General features: G+C 25.9%; 1 protein-coding gene across 2 annotated transcripts; it reads left to right on the top strand.

Annotated features, from left to right (window-relative positions):
* The first annotated feature begins 6,858 nt into the window (after positions 1–6,858).
* On the top strand, positions 6,859–24,780 carry LOC113548825 (short-chain dehydrogenase/reductase family 16C member 6-like). 2 transcript variants are annotated; one of them, XM_026949904.1, is made up of 9 exons: positions 6,859–7,099; positions 14,028–14,100; positions 14,574–14,730; positions 15,469–15,623; positions 16,762–16,939; positions 23,566–23,695; positions 23,770–23,884; positions 23,957–24,082; positions 24,166–24,780. In XM_026949904.1, the coding sequence occupies exons 3-9, from the start codon at positions 14,584–14,586 to the stop codon at positions 24,236–24,238; spliced, it is 924 nt and encodes a 307-aa protein (XP_026805705.1). In that variant the 5' UTR covers positions 6,859–7,099; positions 14,028–14,100; positions 14,574–14,583; the 3' UTR covers positions 24,239–24,780. The 2 variants fall into 2 exon arrangements, with proteins under 2 accessions (XP_026805705.1, XP_026805706.1); XM_026949905.1 differs by lacking the exon at positions 6,859–7,099 and adding an exon at positions 10,549–10,689.
* The last annotated feature ends 82 nt before the right edge of the window (positions 24,781–24,862 follow it).

Below are 24,862 nucleotides of genomic sequence, written 5' to 3'. Positions count from 1 at the left end.
TGTTTATTCCCGTTCTCAGATAATAAACATGAACTTCGAAAAAGCTGTTATCTAGGCAGTAAAAACCGTCATTGGTAACATTTAAAAATACAAGGTTGTTTGTGTTTATAATTTCTATCAAAGCACGTATGAACTATACAAGAGTTAGGATTACCAAATAAATATAATATAATGATAAAGTTTTTAGTTATTATTGTAGTACATCAAATACATTTGACGTACGTTACACCAGCCCGGCCCATTTCGAAATATTGAAATATTTCTGCACTAATATTTAGCACATAATTAGCATGAATTTGCATGACTAAAATTAGAATTTGCATGAAATTGGTTTAACGGTTAAACCCATAATTTTATCAGCCGGGCTGGCAAAACATAAATATTATTTTTATGAAATAAAACGTTTAAATAATTAAAATATTCATTATTTCATAAAAAGTTCAAAGTAATAAAAAATGTAATATTAATAAAAAGTGTATATTCATAAATAATATTCATTGTTGATTAAAAAATTCCAAAAAAATAGAAAATACTAATTTCCAGGCATTTTTTTTGGCTGTTTATTCAATTAATACAATTTTTTATAATTTATAAACTTATTAATTTAGGATTTTTATTAAATTTTGAATTTTTTATCTAACTTTTTTCTAGATTTATTCAGTTTTTTTATTCTAATTAGATAAAAATCTATGTTTGATAAATTATTTTTAATTGAATAAATAAAAAAAAAAGATTCTATATTAAATAAAACAATCTAATAATTGGAATAAAAAACGACCATGAAATGAAAATCTTTTTTGGTTCTAAAAAGCTTAAAGTTCCTGGGGTAAAGTGGTGGAAGGGGGCCAACTTCACGCACGTGGGAAACTGGATTTTGCTCGCTAAATAATTTCGTGCGATTTCTAATTTCGGTCATGCAAATTCGTGTTAATTACGTGCTAATTAATGGTGGAAAAAAAATTTGAAAATTCATAATATTTTGATTTGGGGCCGAGCCATATGCGGTGATTGGGGGGTACTTGGGGGCTTAGCACTCCCCCCCCCAAAAAAAAGATCGAAAGCCTCTCCAAAATTATTGAACATTTTTCAAAGTTATGTGGCCGGCCGGATGTCGGACTTATTTTACAACAACTGCCAAAATCTTGGAAATTTAATCAATATAATAATATTATTACAACATATTATACCTACTATAGTCGCGACAGATTGAAAAATTTAATAATTCTTCAATATTATACATTGAAAAAGATATCAATATCAGTATTGAGAACATTTTTAATATATTTACTAATCAAAATAGGTTAATTATACTAAAATAATAAAATATTTTTTGTATTATAAATTAATGATTTTAAAGTACATATGTAGTTAGTAATGCGTATTTAGTAGGTTTTCTTTTTAGTTGATAATTATTAGTTGGTTATTTAGTATAGTTAACGCGTATTGGAGGTAATACAGTAAATGTCGTTTATAAGACTCACTTTGGGACCAGCAAAAAGTGAGTCTTATAACCAAATGAATCATATAGGCGAAGTGGAAAAAAAAATTGAATTACATATTTATGAATTTTATTTTACTATATATTTTACTTTAATTTTAATTTACTTTAATACATATAATATTATATATTACATATCTATTATTGAATAAATTTAAAAATTCTGATAAAAAAAAATTAAAAAAATTAAAATTATAATATATAGGTATATATATATTATAAAAATTATTACATATTAATAAAAAATTATAAAAGATGTATGATGTATTTATTATTTACGAAAAAAAAAATTGTAATTTTGGTTTGTTTTGAGTATTAATATTTCGAAAATATATTTCTCGTACTCGTATTACAATAACAATAATTGCAAAAAATGTGAAATGCGATAAAATTTTAAAAAGATAAAAAAAATTAATAATATAAAAATTAAAACTAACATATATTAAAAAAATCAGTTACTTTAGAGTTTAGATTATTGTTTCGTATTTTGACCCGAAATCATTTTGTATGTTAATGCATTTTCTAATTTCGCAAATTTAGGATAGAAATGATTAAAATCAAAATTTAAAATACCATAAGAGTGTCCGGTATTAAGAGGTTTTCCTATAGAAAAGTAATGAAAATGTCCCCGTTCCCCAAAAAATGTTCGTTATTTAGAGATATCCGTTATGAGAGGTTTCATTGTATATCAATTATTGTAAATAAAAGGTCGTTTTTTGAAAATCGTATTTTAATAATTTAACTATTTAAGTAATTTTAATAATAAGTATTATTATATTACCTCATACCTGGTAATTTTTTATGGAATATTCAAAATATTGTTGCATATATATTATATATTATATTGCCTATATACTATAGTATTATTTGATTTTTTTTTTTAATGCAATTATGACGTATTATTTATAGTTGGTTTTTTAGGTGCATATACTTTGAATTGTTCAACACATTTATTTATGTGCATATTCCACATGTTTTAAAATATATTGTCCTAATCCCACGAGCATGACACATGAATAATAATAAAAAAAAATATGTTTTCAATGTAAATTAATTGTTTAGTGTTTATCCAAATTCCAAGGTTAAGAATGACACGAACATATCTTAATGATAACATTTTAATAATGCAAACATTACCTACTAAAACTATATATACACATATATTATATATAGGTAGACGCGTATTGATAATTATTGAATAGGCGTAGCCGTCAGCCATATAGGTACATAAATAATATTATATTCTTATAATTTGAACGAAAATTTGGTTTAATATTGTGCATATTATAATTGGTAAAAACAATATAATATATTTAATGTGTGTGTATTATTGTTGTGAAATTTTTAAATTGTTTCAACATTTTGTGTAGGAAGATATACTTTATAGTATAACATGAAGTGTAATAGTCATAAGAATACTTAACATTTTTTTATAATAAGGATCTATATAAACTATGGTAGATACCTTACTGGTTTACTACCTTAGCCAAGTTCACAGTTAGGTACATCGTCTAGCGTATTCCAAAAGTTGAGCTCAGCCCAATTTATGATTATGATAGATCACGATAAACTGATGAATGAATGATACAAAGACTATAAATTATACAACAGTCAACAACTATTAGAATACGTTACAAAAAATACTTACGGCAATATACACCGAGACTGCAATTAAATGTGCTCTTGGAGGCGTGAGGGTAAATCACTCATGTAATAGCGAATAAGGTTGTATATTCGGCGGTCGTCATATCTGTAATAATTTTTTTAAAAAAGGTCATCGTTAAAATCCGCACAGTTTTCCCAAAATCTAACTGTTATTCGATACCACACACGCTGTTATGTATCAATAAAGTAAAAATTTGTCTAAAATTATATTATTGTTCAGAATCGTACACCAACACCAGTTATAATAAATTAAAATCATAAATTCATAAGAATATTTGAAAACAACATTAGGGTGTACATTTATTATAATCTAAGCATTATCTACTATACATACTTTATTTCATCTTATTGTATTATATTGAATTATTTTTAATTAATATCAAAATTATAAGATCTCATAAATTGAATTATTTTTACAAAAATTTGTTTAATAACGATAAATGTTTAATTTTTATTTGTCAATTAATCACGCGTGATTTTGAATTATTGACCTTCCAAATTTCCCCTTTTAACAATAGAAAAAAATTTTGTGGTATTGAATGTCCTAAAATATGCGAATATGAACGGTATACATGCAGTTTTGAACGATGCCCGTTATAATATAATAATTAATTTCCGTGGATCATATAGTGATTTATTTAAATAAATTAAATTTATTAAATAACTCAAATGTATTTAGATATTTAGTTTTGTGCATCACTGGCAGTCACTTAATAATCTGACCTATATATTGGACGTATAAATGACAGATATATATTATACTATATTATATTGTCTATATTATACAATTATGACATTATATTATAATTTATAATAATACTTATGTCCTATAAATACTACTTAACCTGAATTTCTCTTTTTAGGTTTGCATAAATGCACCTAGTCATCCGCTCTACCTACTGTTATCGACACAATATTTTAATTACAATTATGATGTTCTGCAAAAAAAAATGGTGAAAGTAAAAGATTAGTATCTCTATTAGTCTCAAACAATAACAAAAAAATAAAATTTCAATAGTACTGAGTACCTAGTAAGGTATAATAATAAAATAGGGAAATACTCCTATATAAGAGTACAAGTTATACAGTCGTATCAAAATTCTTAATGGTTTTCGTTATTGTACATAAAGACAGGAATGCAAGGCCGTAACTGAACAAAAATTCGTAGGGGGGTCTATCATTTTTTTAAATATAAATGCTGAACATTTTTAGTCAATAAACTATATTCACCACTAAAGTATTTCTACTTTTAAAAATTTCCGGACCCCTTGAACCCCCCCCCCCTCAGATACGGCCTTGCAGGAGTGTTATATTCATATTTAAATATATTAATGTAATAAATACGGACTAATAAGAATTAAAATATAAGATGTATAATGTATATTATATATATATATACACCAAAATGGGTATATTTGCCTAGTGCTGGATTTTGAACTCTGGTGATGGGTGGCTCCGGAGCAGAAAACGGGGGTTTTTAGAAAAAATATTATTATGGTACTTAAATATTTTTTTATTAAAAAATAAAGTGTATTATTATTATTAAATACATTATATTTTATAAAATGTAAAATAAATCTAAAGCTGTTGAAATAATCTATATAATATTATTATGATTCTAAATACATTATCCAATCATCTTTATCTACACTTTATGGCCTTTATGCCATAATGATATTTTGATATTTATCTATTATATGAGGGAATCTCTACTGGTCCTACTATTCCCATTTCCAAAGCGACGGGACCCTATAGTAAATGTACCGTTTACACCAGCTGTTTATAACCATCACTAAATTCGCTAACAATAATGTACCTATTTTATACAATTATTATTGTTTATTGATAATAACTTAATAAATAATAATATTGTCGTAGGTCCCGTGTCGTGGTGAGTTTTCTCATTGATGCGTGAGTGTTGCGACGGTTCAAAATGTTTACACGACGGGACAAAAAAAAAAATCTTTAATAATATTATAAAACCTAGGTACATTGTACATATATAATATGTTACCTAGTATTATATCATAGTATGGCTATTAACTATTAAGATTATAGATTTTAACTACGTCATATAGAAAATAGTGACACAAGAGATCGCGAATAACACTGATACGACATCGTTCGGTCAAGGCCGTACTCAAAACAAATTTTTGGGAGGACTATACAAATCCTAGTAAGTGATGTATAAAAAAATGAATAATTTTTAAACACTTTAAAGCTATTAAATATATATATATATTTTAAGCACACATACTTCAATTAATAAGGTTTGTTAATAATTATTTAAACATGTATAGGTAGTACATAACATAAAATACAATTCAGTTTTACACCACGAATTTCAAATTTATATTTTTTCCTTTTAAAAAACAGTTGATTACTTCCTCAGGATCGACATGAATATGTACTGTACTCTAATAAGTCGTGTTTCTAAACCGGTTAATCTATCTTCAGCAGTAACGTAATAGTGCTTAATTATTTTTAAAGAAAAAAATGTTCTTTCGGCCGTTGCGATTGACACTTGACGGTAAAGTACTTAATAAATATGAAATGTTTGGAAAGAAGTGTCGGCCACACTAAGAATATGCTATTATTAGTTTTATTTCCTATATGATTAGATTAGATGCTTTAGAATGTGAGAAATAAAGATTATGTATATGTAAAGAAATGTTCATGTTTAAGCATATTTTGTATAAAATATCCAAAACCTATCTATATATAATATATATATATGTCTATATTTTTTACTAAGATGTATATAAGACCAGTGTTTTCCAACTACTTTTACTCGTGGAACCTTTGCAAGAGCTTGAACGTTTTGTGGAACCCCCGTATAATTGTTGGAGCTATTCTATGTTAAAATCATAATTAAAATCAAAAATATTATCAATTTATTTATGTTTTCCCAAATTTCTCACGGAACCCTTAGCACCGGCTGACAGAACCTTTAGGTTCTGCGGAACACCAGTTATGGAACACTGTATTAGACCACATTTTTCGTTTATCTCGTCAGTTTTCCTAATAAAATAATTCCTCAATTACTTTTAACAGTTGTAACTTGCAGTAAATTAAACGTTTAATCTAATATTTGTACGTACACTAATCTATCGCGAATATTGGCAAGCCATAATCACTCCAGACGTACGTAAACATCGCTTCGTGATTCGCGTTTAGTTTGTCTAAATATCGTAGATAGCAGTGTTTGTGCTTTATCGAGACAGTGGATTGCGTTGCATGATATAAACTAGACCACACCGTTTTTCATTGATTACTGTAGATAAATTGATCGAAAAAAAACCGCACAGATATGAATCATGCATATTACGATAAAACCATAAAAGTATATTTTTTGAAAAAAATTTAAGAGAATTATATTTGGTGCGTCTTTTAAGGCTTTTGATACACGACTGTATTATGTTATTCTGATGTTGTCTGTGTACACAAATCTGTACTTTAAGTCGATAACGCATAATCGCGATCGCAACAGCTTATTATTATTTAATATTTAAAGGTGGTCGGGCGGTGTGACGATCGTCCCGCGGCGGTCTGCGCAACCGCAATGGGTGTCTGCCGCGGCGCTAGTATAGTTGTCGCTGCACACACCGTGGTGATAACTTTTTTTTTAAAAATATCTTTATAGATACACATACACGCCAACTATTTGGCTTTAATTCAGACGATTCACTACATACTCGAGGGCGGCCCGCGACAGCAGCTGTTCGGCCGTTCGCCGTTTACGTAATAATAATAATAATATCATTTTTGTTGTTGCCGTGTCCGGCGCAAGGACCGATCTCGTTCAACTCGCAGTTCGCAGGTCTCGTCAGTCGTCGTGCCCGCACAGTGTCCGCTCGTTTGTCAGCGTGCTCGTCCGCCGGTGTGAGATTTATTATTATATATTATTACGCGTTTTTGGAACGTCTGAACGGAAACGTAAGTTTTTTTTTTTATATTACGTAATGCAATACATAGAAATTTATCTTTATATAATTGTATTATTATTTACAACGTGGTGCATTGAGTTCCTTGTGTATTTGTTTATAGATTATAACTAGGTAATACTGTGCGTTACATTTTTACAATAGAATTATTATCGTACCACGTGTCCACGTGCGTTATTTTAAAAAAAAAATTTTGAATATCTTTCTCTACCAAAGCTATACGCAACTTCAAATAACTAGTCATTGTAAGACCCGGTAATTTATGTATATACTTACGTTATATTTTATTGTATGGGAGTTTAAATTTTATCAATCCATTGAAAAATTATGTCCGAGAACTAAATATTATATAATATTGTACCTAATGGTACATTGGAACAAAGTAAGATATAGGAATAGCTGGTATAGGTACCTATTTAGAATTGTCACAAGTTATTAATATTAATCTTGATTGTCTTCATACTTAATACTAAGTCAATAAAACGTCAACCTGATAATTATTTTGTATTCCAATTTTCAGACAATCATCGTTATTTTTTATGATTTTAAATGTGAACCGTGAAATAAGTTATTTCAAAATGTAGCTAGTAGATTTTGAAAAATTTAATTAATGGGATATAATAATATATTCTATCAAAACCAGCAATTTAATAGGTTTTGCCGTATATAGGTAATTACTAATTATAGTAGAATTCTCGTCATCAGAGCGCGGGCTTATATACATTAAAATCTAACCAAATATACGCTACAGAAATCTTGAATACGTATAAATATAGGTATACTATATATCCACTATAATGTTCAAATATGCATAAAAATAAAATAATACATTTAAAATTCTGACTTAACATTATTAATTGAAATTGCGTATTTCTAGTATCTACATATTTTTTAAATAAAATAATCACTATTTCGTGTGAAGTTAAAAATATGATGATCAATATAGTCACAATAGTATGTAAAAACAATAAATATTTATAAGAAACCTGTTTCTATTAATGAAGCTTGGATGTACTAATGAATTAAAATTTTAGTATAAAGAGTAGTAATTTAATTATAATTTATGTAATAACTAATAAAGTAATTTAAAGTAATTTAACGATTCTACAAAACTTAATGAAAAATTTCAAAATGTTTAAATCCTTATTCAAAAATGATGACTTATTGTTCTCACTATAGTCCTGCTTCCAATTTACATTTATTAAATTTTTAGAACATTTTATTCTACCTGCAGAAATTGCACGTAAAAGAAAATAAGGCTTCATTTTATAAATCCATCTACCTTTGTGTAGTAGTGTTTCACCTAGAAATCAAAGAAGTGCGTGTTATCGTGTCAAATAATATACTACTATACCCATGAGCCACGATGCTATAATATTTTTTATTATGCAAGGACAAAGCACTTTAATTTAATTTTGTAATTGTTCATTATTTTAATCTTAATAAATACATAATAAATTATGCAAATTTTCATAATAAATGTTTATTTAATAGTCTCCAATTTTCCAGTATAAAATACTTTTTATTCGGAGAATTCAAATTGATTAATTATTACGTTAACTTTTGTCAAGTTATAGGAAGTAATAATTGTAAGAATATGCGTACAAAAAAAGTGAAAGTATCAGTGTAGTAGTGGTACTGCTACTGCCTACTCAACGAGGGAACCGTTTTAAAATACTATCAGCTGTATGCCGGAAAGGAAAGTAAAAGTATTGTCAATGTGTTTTATATGTTATGTATTATTCAGATGAAATTTGACCTACCTAATATATTGTAAGGTACATTTATATATATATATACTTATAGTGATTAATGAAAAACTATACAGACAATATTTAAGATGACTATTAAAAATTTCAAACGATTTTAATCAGTTCATCTAAAATCTCCTCTGTAACATACCAGAAGTTATGAATTGAAAAAATTCAGTGGAAATCCTCTTTTTCAGATCTAATTTTTACATATATTTTCGTTAAAGCACAATCACATAACCACAGGCACCTGGAAAATATGATAATTTATCACTTCATTGGCTTCCCAGATCACTTGAAATTTCTAAATGTCATTTATTTTTGGGATTACACATATGAAAAGGCGTTCATTCAAATTACCACTGCCGTAGAATGTGTAAAAAATGAAAACGAGAATCGTCGAAGCATTTAAAAATTTTAATAACTATCACTAAGTTGGGGAGTGATTATGATTAACGGGAAAGACTAGAATATCAGTTAAATATTGTAAAGATTACTATACTTACTAGAATTTAACAAATTTAGATAAAATGGCAAAATGGAAAATAAGTACAATTAATAAAAGCTGTTATTATATATATATATATATAAGTTTGATAATGAAGCTCTTTGAAACTCCGATATTAATTTTTTAATTTATTACAATTTTTATAATTCAAAATTATATCCCAACATATTTTGTTCAAACTTCTATTACATTTCTGTATACCTATTGCCTATAAATTATAATAAGTAAAAAATATTAAAGTCATTAGAACTTATAGTACCTACTTATGTCTTATCTACTATTGTCAAATGTTAGTTTGCCATTTAGACATTCGACTCACTTTCCTTGCCTAGGCGCAGTGAGTGATGTATCATGTAAGTTATTATACTTTATATATTCGAATGCGCTGATAACTAATAAGTCTATATTCCATAAGAAATATTGTGAACGGAGCATAATTAATGTCGCAATTTCTGAGATTGTTTAAACTTTTTTCGTAATTCAAGATTTACATATAGATTTTTATTTAAAATCAATAAAAATTTCTGAAACAATTTAGGTAAATAACAGGTTACTCCAGTGACCAGTATAAAATGTATAATACAATTATAAATATATAGGTATTTTGGTATGTACATATAATCAAAAATTTAAATTTTTATTATTTAAAAAATGCATAATAAGAAAACAAACAAATAAAATAAAAATCATCACTTAACACAACATTTAAATATACTATATAGTGTATACATATTATTTCCTTGAGCACAGGCGCTCAGTATTAATGTGTTTCACACCACATATCATAAAATTGGTAAGCAGAGTATAGTATACCTAAAAACATTTATCGACGATACTTCGGTATATACGCGTATATACAAATACTTGGATATTATTTGAACCTAAAATATAACACTTCAACCAAAAAATATAAAGGTGAACACCGTTAAAGCCTTAGACTTAACTATAAAGTATAAATGTTAAATAAAATATAATTTGACCCTTGACAGTCGTTCCTGTCCTTATAAAGTTATATATATATAGGGCACAGGCATACACATATTTATATTTATTGTTTGCAAATCGCATTTTAGTTTATCATTTATGCATGATGACCTTCTTAAATTGAATAATAAACTTGCCATGGATTTATGCCGTGAATTAATTGCAAAATTTTTAGTAGTTTGTGTTTCGTATCTTTACACTTTACTGTTCTGTTACGTTTGGTTTTAAATTTTGATCTTTAAGTGTAGTAATTATTTCTACATCACCTACATAGAATACAGATTATAAATAAAAATAAAAGTTCACATGTTTTGTAGTTTTGTACAAGCAACACGAGAGGTAATAAAGTTCGATTTAAAAGTTTAAAAATATTTTAAATTTACGATAAAATACCAACTCCCGTGTACAGTTTTATTTTATAATAAGTATAAGTACAATTAAGTACTATAATCTAATTAGTTTAGATACCAATTTTTATATATCTATACTTGCATACAGATAACACTGATTAATAATTATACCAATAAATTGGTCCATCATCTTGAACATGTTCAGATGTTCTACTACGCGTTTATTTTCATTTTATAGTTACTTAATTATTTATTAATCAACTCGAGCAATTCGACAATGTATAAGCCCCCGTTTGTAGATTAAACATATAAAACAGATCGAATGAATTAAATTATATTATATTTTTATATAATCGCTATTATAACTTGTTTTTATTTAAATCTACAGCTTATCGATGATATAATATAGGTATTATTAATTTAAGATGCTTAAGATGCTAATTTAATAATAATTTATTTTTAGCTTGTATAATATTATTAAGCACTGTGCAATTACTGCAATTTGTCAGTTTGATTTTGTCTATAATCATTACATAATATGGGGTTGATATCTGGTTAGATTTTTCCGTTTCCTGTATTTGATTTATGGTATATGATTATGTTTTTAATGATGTCAATTTTTTATTCTAGAAGAGTACTGCAAAAGTATCAAGTAACTCAAATTTTGATTAAAAATATTATCATTTTCGTGCTATTTTTTTTATAAGTTACTCTATAAAGGTTATGAAAAAATACTTATAAAAACAATTATTAAAACTATGCTATAATATTTAGCACAATTTGAATGTATTAAAAATCAATTTTGGTTAGGTTTTTTTAATTTTAATTTTAATTTTACAATATTATTATTAGTTATAAAAAAAAAAACAAAAAAACACAAAACATTTAAATGTTTTCTGACTTGGTAAATAATAAATTTAAAAAATAGTTTTTATCAATTTCATTTTGCAACTTTCTTATTATTATATCAATATATATTATGCTAAATAAAATTATTAATTACAATCTAAATTTTTTTTTTAGTAAGTATTTTCAGTTTAATCGTAATAAGCGGTTTTCTTTTTGAATAAACAACATTTTTGATACTACCTCTACAGTTTTGGTACCTATTAACCATGGTAGTTTTTTTTATTATTGTACATGTTAAAAACACGTTTTTGGGGTTATTTAAATTTTTGTAAATTGTTAATCACTTGGAATTTTGGTAAAAATGGTATATCCAATTCAAAATTCATATCAAACTTTACAGTTAAGCTTATAATTAGTTTAATATTAAATTAAAATATTAATTATTAATATATTTTTATAAATAATATATAATAATAATGAACTTTATTGCAACAACACATAAATAATAAAAAGAAATATGTACACAAATACCATGAGTTACACATTGCAACTCACCCTAAAAGCAAAGCTTGTGCTGGGTGACCAAGTTCTTATCACCTAAAAAATATTTATAAATTTAAGAACAAACTGATGTTCATACTAATACACTAAGTACCTATTTTAAGTTATTACATTTATATTATATAATACAACAATTTTATATAAAAATCTAATTAATCATATTATTTTTGACAAATCTATATGCTTAAGATTAATTTTGAAAGACTTTAAATTATTAAACTGATTTATATTAATATTCAACAAACGATATAAATTAAGACCCGTACACAAGACACTTAATAAATAATAAATAAATAAATAGATCAATAATCATCATCGCAATATATTATTATTACTTTTAGTTGCAATAAAATAATTAAATGTTATTCATTTTTGTTTAAATATTACATTATTACTTAATAATTTCCTGATTATTTTTTAAAGTTATTTAAATTTTTTTGCCTTTGACCGTCAGCTCAGAAATCATAGTGTATACGTTGATAATTGAAGCATTTTAATTTCATTAAATGTGATGTCATATAACATATAAAGCACATCATTTTAAAATTAATTTTTTTATCTTTACGTTCAAAATTGAAAAAGGAGCGAGCACTAGGCAATTTATAACATAACAACTAACAGCTATTACCCAACTATTTTAACTCACATACAAATTATAATAATACATGGCAACTGGTAATTATTAGCATGTTCACTGTGTGCATTTCGGACTTTCCTTACCCGTATTACGTTTATGCAATTATATATGTAAATGTCTGACTTTCGTAATATTCGTACACCTTTTCCGGAATTCACGTAAAACAGTTTGATCTCTGTTGGGAAGAGAATTCCGCGATCGACTAAATAATGGTTTATAAGTCAAAATAACGTAACTTATTAGCATGTATAAATTATTTCAATTATACCAGAATATTTTAGTCCCTCTAAGTCTGTCGTATTGTAATATTGTATTATAATACCATTACATATAACAATAATGATAATATAGAATAGTAAAACACTAGGTATAGCTAACATACAATATATGTCATACATGGTAGGCGGCAGCGGATAGTACAATGTACTATATACTTATGTATACAGTTAGCTGTATAGTATATATAGTGGACGAATGTGTTTGAACTGTGAACTGCACATCCGACCCCGTAAAGTGCGACTCGTATGACCGTTTATCCATCGATCGCGTGTCTATTGAAAACCGGAAGTTTTCCAACGACAACAATAGAGCGTATACCTATATACAAGCACTTTGTTGTTCACAAATAATATTATTATACATACATAAACAATAATATGTACATAAAAGTGTGTTGTCACGTGAACTGGATTGGTTGAATGAAATGCGGATAAGTACGAGGGAATAGACGTATATTATTTGTGGGTATTGGATGGGAGAAAAAATAAATTTAAAAAACGCTGTTATCGTCCTGTAGTTCCTATAAAACGATTTTTTTTTTCGTGGTATTAAAATAGATCTTCGTTTGTGCATTGTTGAAATGTAAAACTGTATTTTCTATTTCCATTATAGCAACAGGTATTATTGTGTGTAACTAAAAATAGGAATATATTATATTTATATTACTTGTTCACCTAAAATTAACTATCGTGTATTATATGATTTATGAATAATAACAATAAAAGATAAATGGTTAGGGTATGATATGTATATATATATTATAGAAATATTCAAATATTATATAGAATATTGATCGTACAGTCGATAATCGATATTTAGGCATACATATTATACACATTGTTGCGCGTCGTGCACAGATATATATATATATATATATATATATATAAAAATATTTTATCATAAGAAATACGCAATCGTTACAGTCATTATCTGTTACTCACTTGTAAGCTGTAGCCGCTTGACAGTTGTTCTAATATTGGAAACCTTCTCATTGATTTCAGACTAATCAGATCTCGTGCATCGCTGTCTAGTTTAATACAACTGTCCACAATTAGAGTATCAAACTTTCATCGAGTGAGTATAATATTTAATAAATAACGATTCACGGTACTTAATGTGTAGTATATATTACACACCCCTTTTAAACATCATAAAACAATATTACGTCCACCCACTAATAAGTTAACAAAATAACAACCCACAATATATACAGTAAAAAAAGTGTGTTACATAAATAACTGCAAGTAATTTTGTATATTTATTAATTGTTTATTTTTTATATTATTTCGTAGGCACTAGAATGTATATTTGAATCTTTTCTAAGCATATTTTGAATTGTATTTGACGTTACAATTTAATTATCAATATTTAATATACATGCAACATTTTTAACATATAATAATTTTATAAACTATTAATTTTATCAATTTTAAAAAAAATGTAAGACCGTTAAGTCGTAAAGACTATCTTTTAACGGCTAAGCTCTTTCTAATACCTCTCTTATATTATGTGATAATTCTTAAATTAATTTCATTTTCTCCATGCAGGACCAACTAAATGGACAAAATGGACAAAATGAAGTGGACCAGCATTTTAGCGGAACTGTTGCTGCTGTTGGTTAAAAGCGTTTACTACATCTGCGAATCCATTTATTACCTGTTCGTACCGTTGCCGGAAAAATCGTTGGCCGACGATATCGTTTTGGTAAGTACAGATTAAATATCCGAATGTTGTAAAAAAAAAAACGAGCAAAAGTCTTTATAGAATTTTTATAAACTGTTATAATAATAACTTAAACACAATAATAATAATACACTGAAATTAGTTTTTGTCATTTTTATTATTTTCGTTTCATACTCTATAAAAATTAATTATGTTTGGTGCTTATTTTATTTTATACAGCAATATGTTAGAATAATGATAGGTGATGACTAATAAATAATGACTATAATAACAATAATGTTAACTATATATAATGACAACTATACTTAATGGTATATATAATATGTGCTCAGTGTTCACCACATTTTGTTTTAATACTTGAACTCTAGTATATACATTTAGAACCTATTTCAAAACTAACAAATTTAATTGGTCACAATCAATTACCTGTCTAAATGTTAAATGCTATAAAATATGAAGTAAAAATTAAAAATATAATAATAATTAATAACAAGATAAACTATAAATTTAATTACAAATAAAAATTTGAAACTAATATAAAAGTCTTGAAAAATCCAGACTTACATAATTATACTAAGAAACATTTAAAAAATATATTCAGTACCTATAACTGCGACTAAAATTTTACTAGATTTGTATTAAATAATACAAATAAATATAGCAATATACCTATACTATAATTTATCATTTAAATATAAAGAATTTTTCATGGAAATATTATTTAGAAAATTATATTTTATATATTTATATTATGTATAGATTACAGGCACAGGACACGGAATAGGGAAATGTTTGGCGATGCAATTCGCTGATGTATCCGCCAAAGTGGTGTGTGTCGACATTAACGCACAGTCGAACGCGGAAACTGTAAAAGAAATCAATGCCAAGTGGAAAGGAAAAGCTTTTGCTTACACGTAAGTGTACAATAAATAACGTAGTGATTGTAATTAAAAAATTATTTGGTGTATGGATTTTTGAATGTTACGGTTTTACTGAAGTGACGACTGACGAGAGGTAAACGTTTCAGATTGTATTTTTTGGGAGCATTATAGCTATATTAATGATTATTGATTATTATATAAAATGTCAAATATGGGAAAAATCTCAACTAGTCATGAATTTTCTTTTATGTCCCTTATATTGATACCACTGCCTGTACAATACTTCAGCACATATCAGTTTATATTGTATTCTCTGCATATTATAGTAATTCCTTTAATTTTAATAATATATATTTAGACAAAATGCAACACATGTTTAGAATATTTAATATAATTATTAGAACAAAAGAACAAAATACTATAAGTATATATATATATATATATACATATATTGATTCCTAATAATAGACATATAGAATAATAAGATTAAAACATGACATGGCTAAAATATGTAATGTTACTCGATAATGATGTAATTAGTTAATGATTTATGGACTTCTTTTGATTCTATGATAATCAATGGATTGTCTGAAACGGAACTTCATAAATTCAAGCCATTCGTGTAATAAACGTTTTTATTTTTTATAACTACGAACAATGGTTCCAAATTGATTTATTGTTATTATCAGGTAAAATAAAATTTATTTTATTAATCTTTTTAATGTGACTAATCATTGTTATTAATTATACTATATAGATATACATTTAAAGTACTTTCGGCCATCGTCAGTTGTCATATAATGATAGTTTGATGATTTGCTATACAATAATTGTTAATAAATTACTATAATATAGTGTAACACTATATTTTATTATAACGCATAATATGGCTTATGTATTGTTCAGATATAACGGAGTTTTTGAAGTATAAAAAGTATAACCTGATCAAATTAAGACTTATCAAAATAGCTATATATATTACAACAATTTATTTTGTATTTGTTTTGAAAACGGTATCTGAAAAGACTTCGGAATGCTTTTTGTGTCCCCTCCCCCTAGCTTTATCCATGCAAGTGTTGTCTAATATTTCTTCAAATAAATTATTTTTATTTATTTAAAATTGTCAGGTACAAACAATTGTAGTAAATTTAATTTTTAACTGGTTTTTCAGATGTGATGTGTCGACGTTGGAAAAAGTTAGAGAGCTTGGTGAAAAGGTCAAGAGCGAAGTTGGTACTGTTACCATTCTGGTTAATAATGCAGGAATTATGCCATGTAAACCTCTCGAGGCTCACGACGAAGCCACCATAAAGAAAATATTCGATATCAATGTGTTTGCTCATTTTTGGGTAAGTACACGTCGAATTATCTATATGGTATATGTATATATTTGCATATTATGCAAAAAAATGAGATTAAAATAATAAAAAATATGGATATTGTAATTTGTCCTAAACTCCTAGGTCTGAATGGACATTAATCTCTTCACCAACTAAATTAGATATATTTTAGTAAGTAATAGGTATTCTATTATCGAATAATGTATTTGAATGATTTTTTTACGTTTACTTACATAATTCATGTATATAAATATAATAGTGTGTAATATTAACACAATAATATATAATTATTATTTAATCCGTACAACAATAACAATATAACATATACTATTATCATAAACCGTCAATAATATTATATTTTTAAATTTTACCAAATAATACAATATTATACCATTTATTAAAAATGCATAAAGACAATATTACCTACACAAAACAGCGCATAAGTATAAGAAACGTTGTGTTTCTATAGTAAGCTCTTCGAAGTGTTAAACTTTATACCAAGGTTCGACAAAGTTGTTACTTGTTGAAGTCCTGAAAATTAAAATAATAAATAAATAAGACCTAAACAAAATTGTTTTTTTAATCTTTATAATAAATCAATAATTACACAATCTAATTGAGATATTTTGACGGTCCAGTTTTCTGTCTACCACGACCCGGGTTCAGATCGCGGTTCGCCAGTTGCAAATTGCAATATACAATTCATATTAGTAAAATGTTAGCATAAATACATAAGGCTGTTTTTCAATGAGTGAAAAATTATTTATAGTTACATTTTCATTTACTCAGAGAAGTAACATTTTAAAATTTCTATGAGTACAAAAATAAAAAACCTGTAACTACTACACAAAAAACAGTTTTTATTATCATTATTATTCCAAGCGTACGAACATGACGTAGGAGCGGATCCAGGGGGCCTGTATTTCTAAAAATTGTGTATTGTTAAGAAAAAAATTATAAACAAAAAACATATTAATGTATTATACTATCGTCTATCATAGATTCATAGACACGTACTAGTATGTAGATATGACGATAAGTACCTGCAGCTATCTATATTATGTATATTATGAAGAACCTATAATCATAAATTAATAAAAAATATATTATTATATTATTATTTTATCATGTTTAAAAGATTAATTGCGTAGCACACATTTCTATATAGATTACGGAAATACCAAGAATAAAAAGTAAAATTAAAACTAAGGCCCCCCCTAACCAAGTCACTGGATCTACCCCTGACATAACATCTTCATATGTCTCGTGTAGGACGTAGGTACACAGTTAGCCAGTTAGTAGGTATGTACTGAACTTGAGGTTTTTAAAATATAATACTTGATATTCTTCTTCTCGTTATTTATTTGCAGGTTATCGTATATTTATATTCCCTATACATTTTTATTTCACGTATTTTGTAATAAGTTATAGCTTATAACAATAATATTATTATAGATAATTCTATAATAAATAACTAAATAATGGAATAACAGTTTATTATAAGCTGAAAGATAAAACTACGCATATATATTTATTAAAAATACAGCGATAAATACTATTATAACCTGTAATTAATTGAACAGCGCAATATATAATATATAATCTATTTTATTTACAACAAAATTTACATGTTAATTTTATTATTTTTAAAGATGTATATAACGAATATTAGGCCTTTGTACTGTTTATAGCAAGTTTTAATTAAGTGTTAAAATATAAAAAAATTATATAAAAACCCCTATATATTATCAATAAAAATCAATTAGAATAGCTAATTATAGGTTTGATTATAAAATACAAAACTCTTCACAAGTTTTTATACATAAAAACTATAAATTTAAATTAACTAAAAATAAATAAATATATATTGTATATAAAATACTTATATATAAATATGTATAGGTATTTTTTTTTATTATAAGTAAGGTTTCAACATCACAATTCACAGGTTATTAGTTTAATTTATGAAATTATAACTTATAAGTATACTTATTGACCAATTAAATTTTTACCTGTCTGTTATACACGTATATTAAATGAAAATATAAAAACTTGCCAAAAAAAATATACTTATAAATCTATAGGTAATACATGGTAGAAAAACACTTAAATAGGTTATATTAAGTAGTAGACCTGTAGAGGTCAAAATGTTCTCGTCACGAAACTGATTTGTAATTACAGTATACAAAAATGCTCTGCCCACGATCTACTAAATTGTTTAAATTATAGCCACATACCTATGCCGTATAATATAATTATGCCGATTGGTTTAATGTCTAAATTTGAAGCATCCTCAAATAAAAACAGACAACAATGTATTATTTATCTATTAAATATACATAATACATATATATATATATATATATATATATATATATGTACTATGAATATTTTATAAGTACAATATATATGTATATACCTAGAGTATAGACTTTAGACTATAATATAATATCTGAAAGAACTTTAAAAGCCTGTAAGATGTGACATATACGTTTCTATTTTAAAGCAAATATTTTACACAACTCTATAAATAAAAATTCCGTCCCAGAGACGAATAAATAAATACTAAATGATCATTATATTATAAAACACTCGCGAATCGTGATGATGCGGAAAAGTACGTTTAATATAGTATGTTTATATTGTACCTATTTTTAATATGTATATTGTAAGCATAATGAATAAATTATGTTTCTATGAATAATTGTCAGCATTGCGATTAAAAAGAATCAATGGCCTATCTTTAAATCATCTATAATAATGGCTATACCTAAATGGGTATAAATTATTGATCATTGTGGCGTACCTGTTTTTGTAAATAACAAAGTATTTAAAAATATTGCGTTAGTCATTTATTGACTTATTGGTACCCAAACAATTAAACTTTGGCTTTAAGGGTCACATAATTACTCAAACTCAAAAATGACAATTGTTCTTAAACGCATTACATATTAGGCACTATCGCGGTTAAAATAATCGTCTAATCACTTCCGCTTTCCAGTCTAATAATTTATTTTTGTAAATGTATATAAATATAATATAATAATCGATAAGTATAACACCACTCATCGGCTATTACAATAATAAACATGAATAATATGATCATTCATTTTTACATAATATTGCTGTTCAATTATTTTTGAATTATTATTTCGACGATATATTGTTATAATAACATACTACTCAATATTCTTAATTTTGATCGGCTCCTTTCCTCAATATTGGAGTTGGTACCATAAATTTGAGTATAATATATTTCAAATGTATTTACAATACTTTTTTTCTAAACGCATTCAAAGTATAAAAAAGTATCCAAATGCCTAGAAATAGTGTTTGGAAAATGCTTATTATGTAGGTTCCTATTATACTTGTGCTCATTAAAATGTCAATGTAAAACTATTCTAGATCCATTATCATTTATCGTTATACATATTGTATTTATTTAAAAACAATTTTTTTGTATATTTACACATATTTATTTTTTTACTAAATGGTACATTAAATTTCGTTCGGAATAATTACTGCACAAAGAAAAATATAGTTTAATAAAGTATATTTATCTACTATAGAACTTTCATTTCTTATGCATTTAAATTATGTAGTGGTTTGACTTTTTGAGTGCTTATCTACTCTACATTTCTATACTTATATGAAATCCATATTATACAATTATAAGGTATATAAAAAAACCACGTGTTAGCGATCAATATTGATCTTAATCGACTTATTGTATTGGATTCATATGAATAAGATCACTTTCGAAATAGTATTCTTTTGTGCGTTCATAGTTCATCTTTAATGAAAAATTCAACAACCACAATGTATTCACCAATTTTTGTGTAAGTAAATACAGTAAATCTATTTACACGCATATTACATCGTTCTGGTATTTATATAGTCATACATTTCCAAGCAATAGCTGCTGCGGTTAGTCCTATTAACTACCTACATTATTATGTAGGTACCTACTATTATATTTACTCATACATATTTATGTTATATTATTATAGTAGTTCTACCTATTTGCAAAAAATTCTTAAGCTAAAGGTTCTGCAAAATACAACAATACTCTTATCTATACTATAATAAAATAAAAGCTTATAACTCACGTTTTTATCCGGCCAATCTAAGTAGGTCTTTATAATTTAATGATTTCATGGCTTACTGACGTAGTTATTTGTAAACACGTTGCGATTTGTTATTTTGTATATTTTCCAATGATGTTTAGTAGGATAATAATTTAGCCATTTAGGTATTATCATTCTTTATCAATAGAGTTCATCGCGTTCATCATTTTTCCTACATTATATTATTATCGGAATACTCAAGTCTTTTAGATATCTATACCAGCATACTCGAATATTTTACCTATTTCGTAAGGTGAGCATTGTGCTAATATTACTTAACCAGAGAAAAAATTCGCGTTTACCTATATACAATACTTTCATTGTCTGTTGCATTGTGTCTAAATATGCGTCAAAATTTACAAAATAACTTGTTATCACGTCTACAAAAATTTATAAAATACGTTCATTTCAATTGAAAAACTAGCAACGTTTTTAAGAGATACAAACATACAATAATACTGTACTTAGACAGCACTTGGAAATAACGTTTTTAAATAAAGCTAATATATTATACATAGGTAGAGGTAGATTGTTAACATATACATTTTAAATTATTTATTACTCGACTTATATAATAACTTTGCACAATATAATAATGAGATAATATGATCACTAAAGGTCAATAAAACCGTGTTAATGTACATACGGGTATAATATATACAGTGTAACAGAGATAATTTACAAATGTAATTAACCAATTAGCCATAAAGTACGAAATACCTTTTCTTATTAATATAAAAAAATGTTTTTTTTTTAAGTTTACATTATAATTTACAAATAATCATAATTTATTCATTAATTTTTAATTAATTAGAAATTGGAATAAAAAATTAAAAGTTACCTATTATATTTTTAATTAATTATTATTTATTACATCTGTCAGTTTATTTTCTATCGCCCCTTAGATACTAAGTTCCTACAGAACATTGATTAAAAATACTGGATTTACAGTCAATGGGATACTATACATTCTATACTTATAGAAGATAATAACTTTGTAAGGTTTCTTCTTTCAGCCGATTAAGAACGATGTATTCTGTGATTCATATTAGCACAAAATCACAACACGTAGTTGGTTCAATGATAACAATTTGTTAGTTTGCGTTTTATAAATTATTATAATATTATGTAATATGTTTTCTGTTAAATAAGTCAAATCAATATCAATGAAGCGGTACATGTAAATAATTAAAGCTTAGGTACCTATATAAAAATATTATTTAAGTTATATAATTAATCCATTTACATTTAACTAATTAGCAGGCGTGGATCCAAGGAGAAGCAAGGGGCGATTGTCCCCCCCTCCGTAAATATAATCTGAATCCGCGCCTGCTAATTAGAGGACGTCGATATGGCTTAAAATCATAGTTAAAACTTAGAAGTATTAGAACAACAATAATCAGAATTAAAATGTCTGATATTTCATACGGCATGCAGTAATTTTATAATTTTTTAATGATCTAATTAAATGTATTCGCCACTTTTATAAATATGTGAAAATCGTAGGTACTGTTAAATAGTCTTAACATCTAAGCATATTGGTTAGAAATTAGGAGTACGGTATATTTATATAGCCTAAATGTTTATACGAAAACAATTATTTATACGTTAAGTAATTTTCAAGAAACTGAAAATTCAAGTCAACCGATGATAATAACTTAAACAATATCCTTTTTTAAATATGTCTATTCGCTTTATTTATGAATACACAGAGCAAGATATTTTATTTGAAATATGTCTAGTTTACTAATACTTTTAAATTATTATTATTATTAGCAAAAAACAAAAAAAAACAAAAAAAATATTTCAACTGAATTTAGTTTATACTTTGTGTTATGTATAATGTATTGAAACATTTCGAATGCATAGTTAAAGATAATTTTAGTGTAGTAATACTAATAATACCAAAACATATTCCGATTCACAGCAGCACTTAATAGACGAGTGAAAGGTAAAGAGAAAGATTACCTTATATAGAAATCGAAGTTAAAAAAATATAAAGGAACCATGAGTGTAGACTATAAATGATTGATTTATATAATCCATGCTATAATACCTAGTATAATACATCAATATAATTTTATCAAAATTTAAAATCTAAACGCTCATCAAAAATTATTTGGCTTTATGCTTAACTTTTTTTAACCAAGAGGAAATTACAAGAAACCTTGTGTTACTTTTTCAAGTTTTTTGACTGATAAAAAATTTACCAATGCGCAAATTAGAAAAAAATGTTAATTAATAAAAGTAGGACATTTAAAATGTTTTAAAACAACTCAAAAAGAATCAAAATATTTTGAAAATTTTATCATGTTGAGAAAATGCTAAAATAAATATTTAGTGAAATTTTCAATAATGTACAGTTCTTTTTTAAATTAAACATTTAATATATTAAAATATATTATGTATAAAACCGATTTGTTGATAATTTTTTTTTTATGAGTCAATTTGTTATATATTATTGTTTTTATTTTTGAAATTAACTAATAAATATTATTTTACATATAGATGCTCGATACATTTTTACCCGGAATGAAAGCGCTGAATAAAGGACATTTAGTATTTTTGTCATCAATGGCTGGAATAATTGGTTTAAAGAACCTGGTGCCTTATTGTGCATCCAAATTTGCAGTAAGAGGTTAGTGATTGTTAGCTTGCAACAGACGTTTACAATAACTAGCGGATACCACCTAAAAATTGTTTTGGTTTTAGGTCTAGCAGAAGCGATAATGGACGAGTGCAGAGACGATGGCTTCACAAATATCTATTTCACCACAATTTTCCCATATATGGTCGATACCGGTCTGTGCAAGAAACCTATTATTCGGTAAGTACAATATTTGTATACATACAACTGTAGTGTTTGAAAACGTTTTTCTCATAAAACGTTTTAAAATAGTTTTCCTAGTTTGTTACCACTCGTAACACCTGAATCAACAGCAAGAGATATCATATCCGCCGTCAAAAAGAACTTACTTGAACATTCCATTCCGAGTCCATTGCTTGTCATCAATAACATCTTTAGGTAATTGTTTAATGAAATGTCTAACGACAGCTGTATATTACAATATAATACGCATTGTGGTTTATTGTTTTTACTTATTATAGGTGTTATCCAAACAAAATAGCACTGAACTTTAAAGATTTTATGGGTGGTGGCGTTGATGCACATGATGATTAATCAAGTTTACATGTGAAAACAAATCCTATATTGAGAAATAAGTATATGTATTCACAATTCACATTATATAGTTTGTAAATCTATCACAGCCATATAGGTACTAGCTGTTTATAGAGCATTTGCATAACTATTATATACCTAATATGAAATTCTTAATAATTAAATTTTTAGTAATTATTTTTAATTTAAGTAATTCAGTACACCAATGAACTTAATTTTATGAAACAAACCTATCTGCTTTTAGCCTGCAGATACCCTGCTAATCTGCTTATTGTGATTTTGTTTATAGATAATATTATGTACTTTAAATGTACGTTAATTTATTTTAATTTTGCCATTTGTATGTAATACAATAGCATGTACTTTAAGTTATCTAATTTGATATAATTCGTGAATTTTATTTTTGTAATCACAAGCACAATCATTGTTAAACATAATTTAATTTAATTAAAATGTAATTTATAAAATATTTAGTAAACTAAGACTGTTATTGTACTGAATAATTAACTAACGTAAATATATATATATTATGTAATTACTTGGAATTTGGTATTAGAGCTAAAGAAATTTTAAATTTAATAAATATTTATTTTTTATTTAAGTAATAATAGGTATTACAAAAAA

The sequence above is a fragment of the Rhopalosiphum maidis genome, chromosome 4 (genome assembly GCF_003676215.2).
Source record: "Rhopalosiphum maidis isolate BTI-1 chromosome 4, ASM367621v3, whole genome shotgun sequence".
Taxonomy (NCBI): domain Eukaryota; kingdom Metazoa; phylum Arthropoda; class Insecta; order Hemiptera; family Aphididae; genus Rhopalosiphum; species Rhopalosiphum maidis.
Note: the sequence above shows the minus strand (reverse complement) of the source record. Positions and strands in the feature narration are given on the sequence as shown.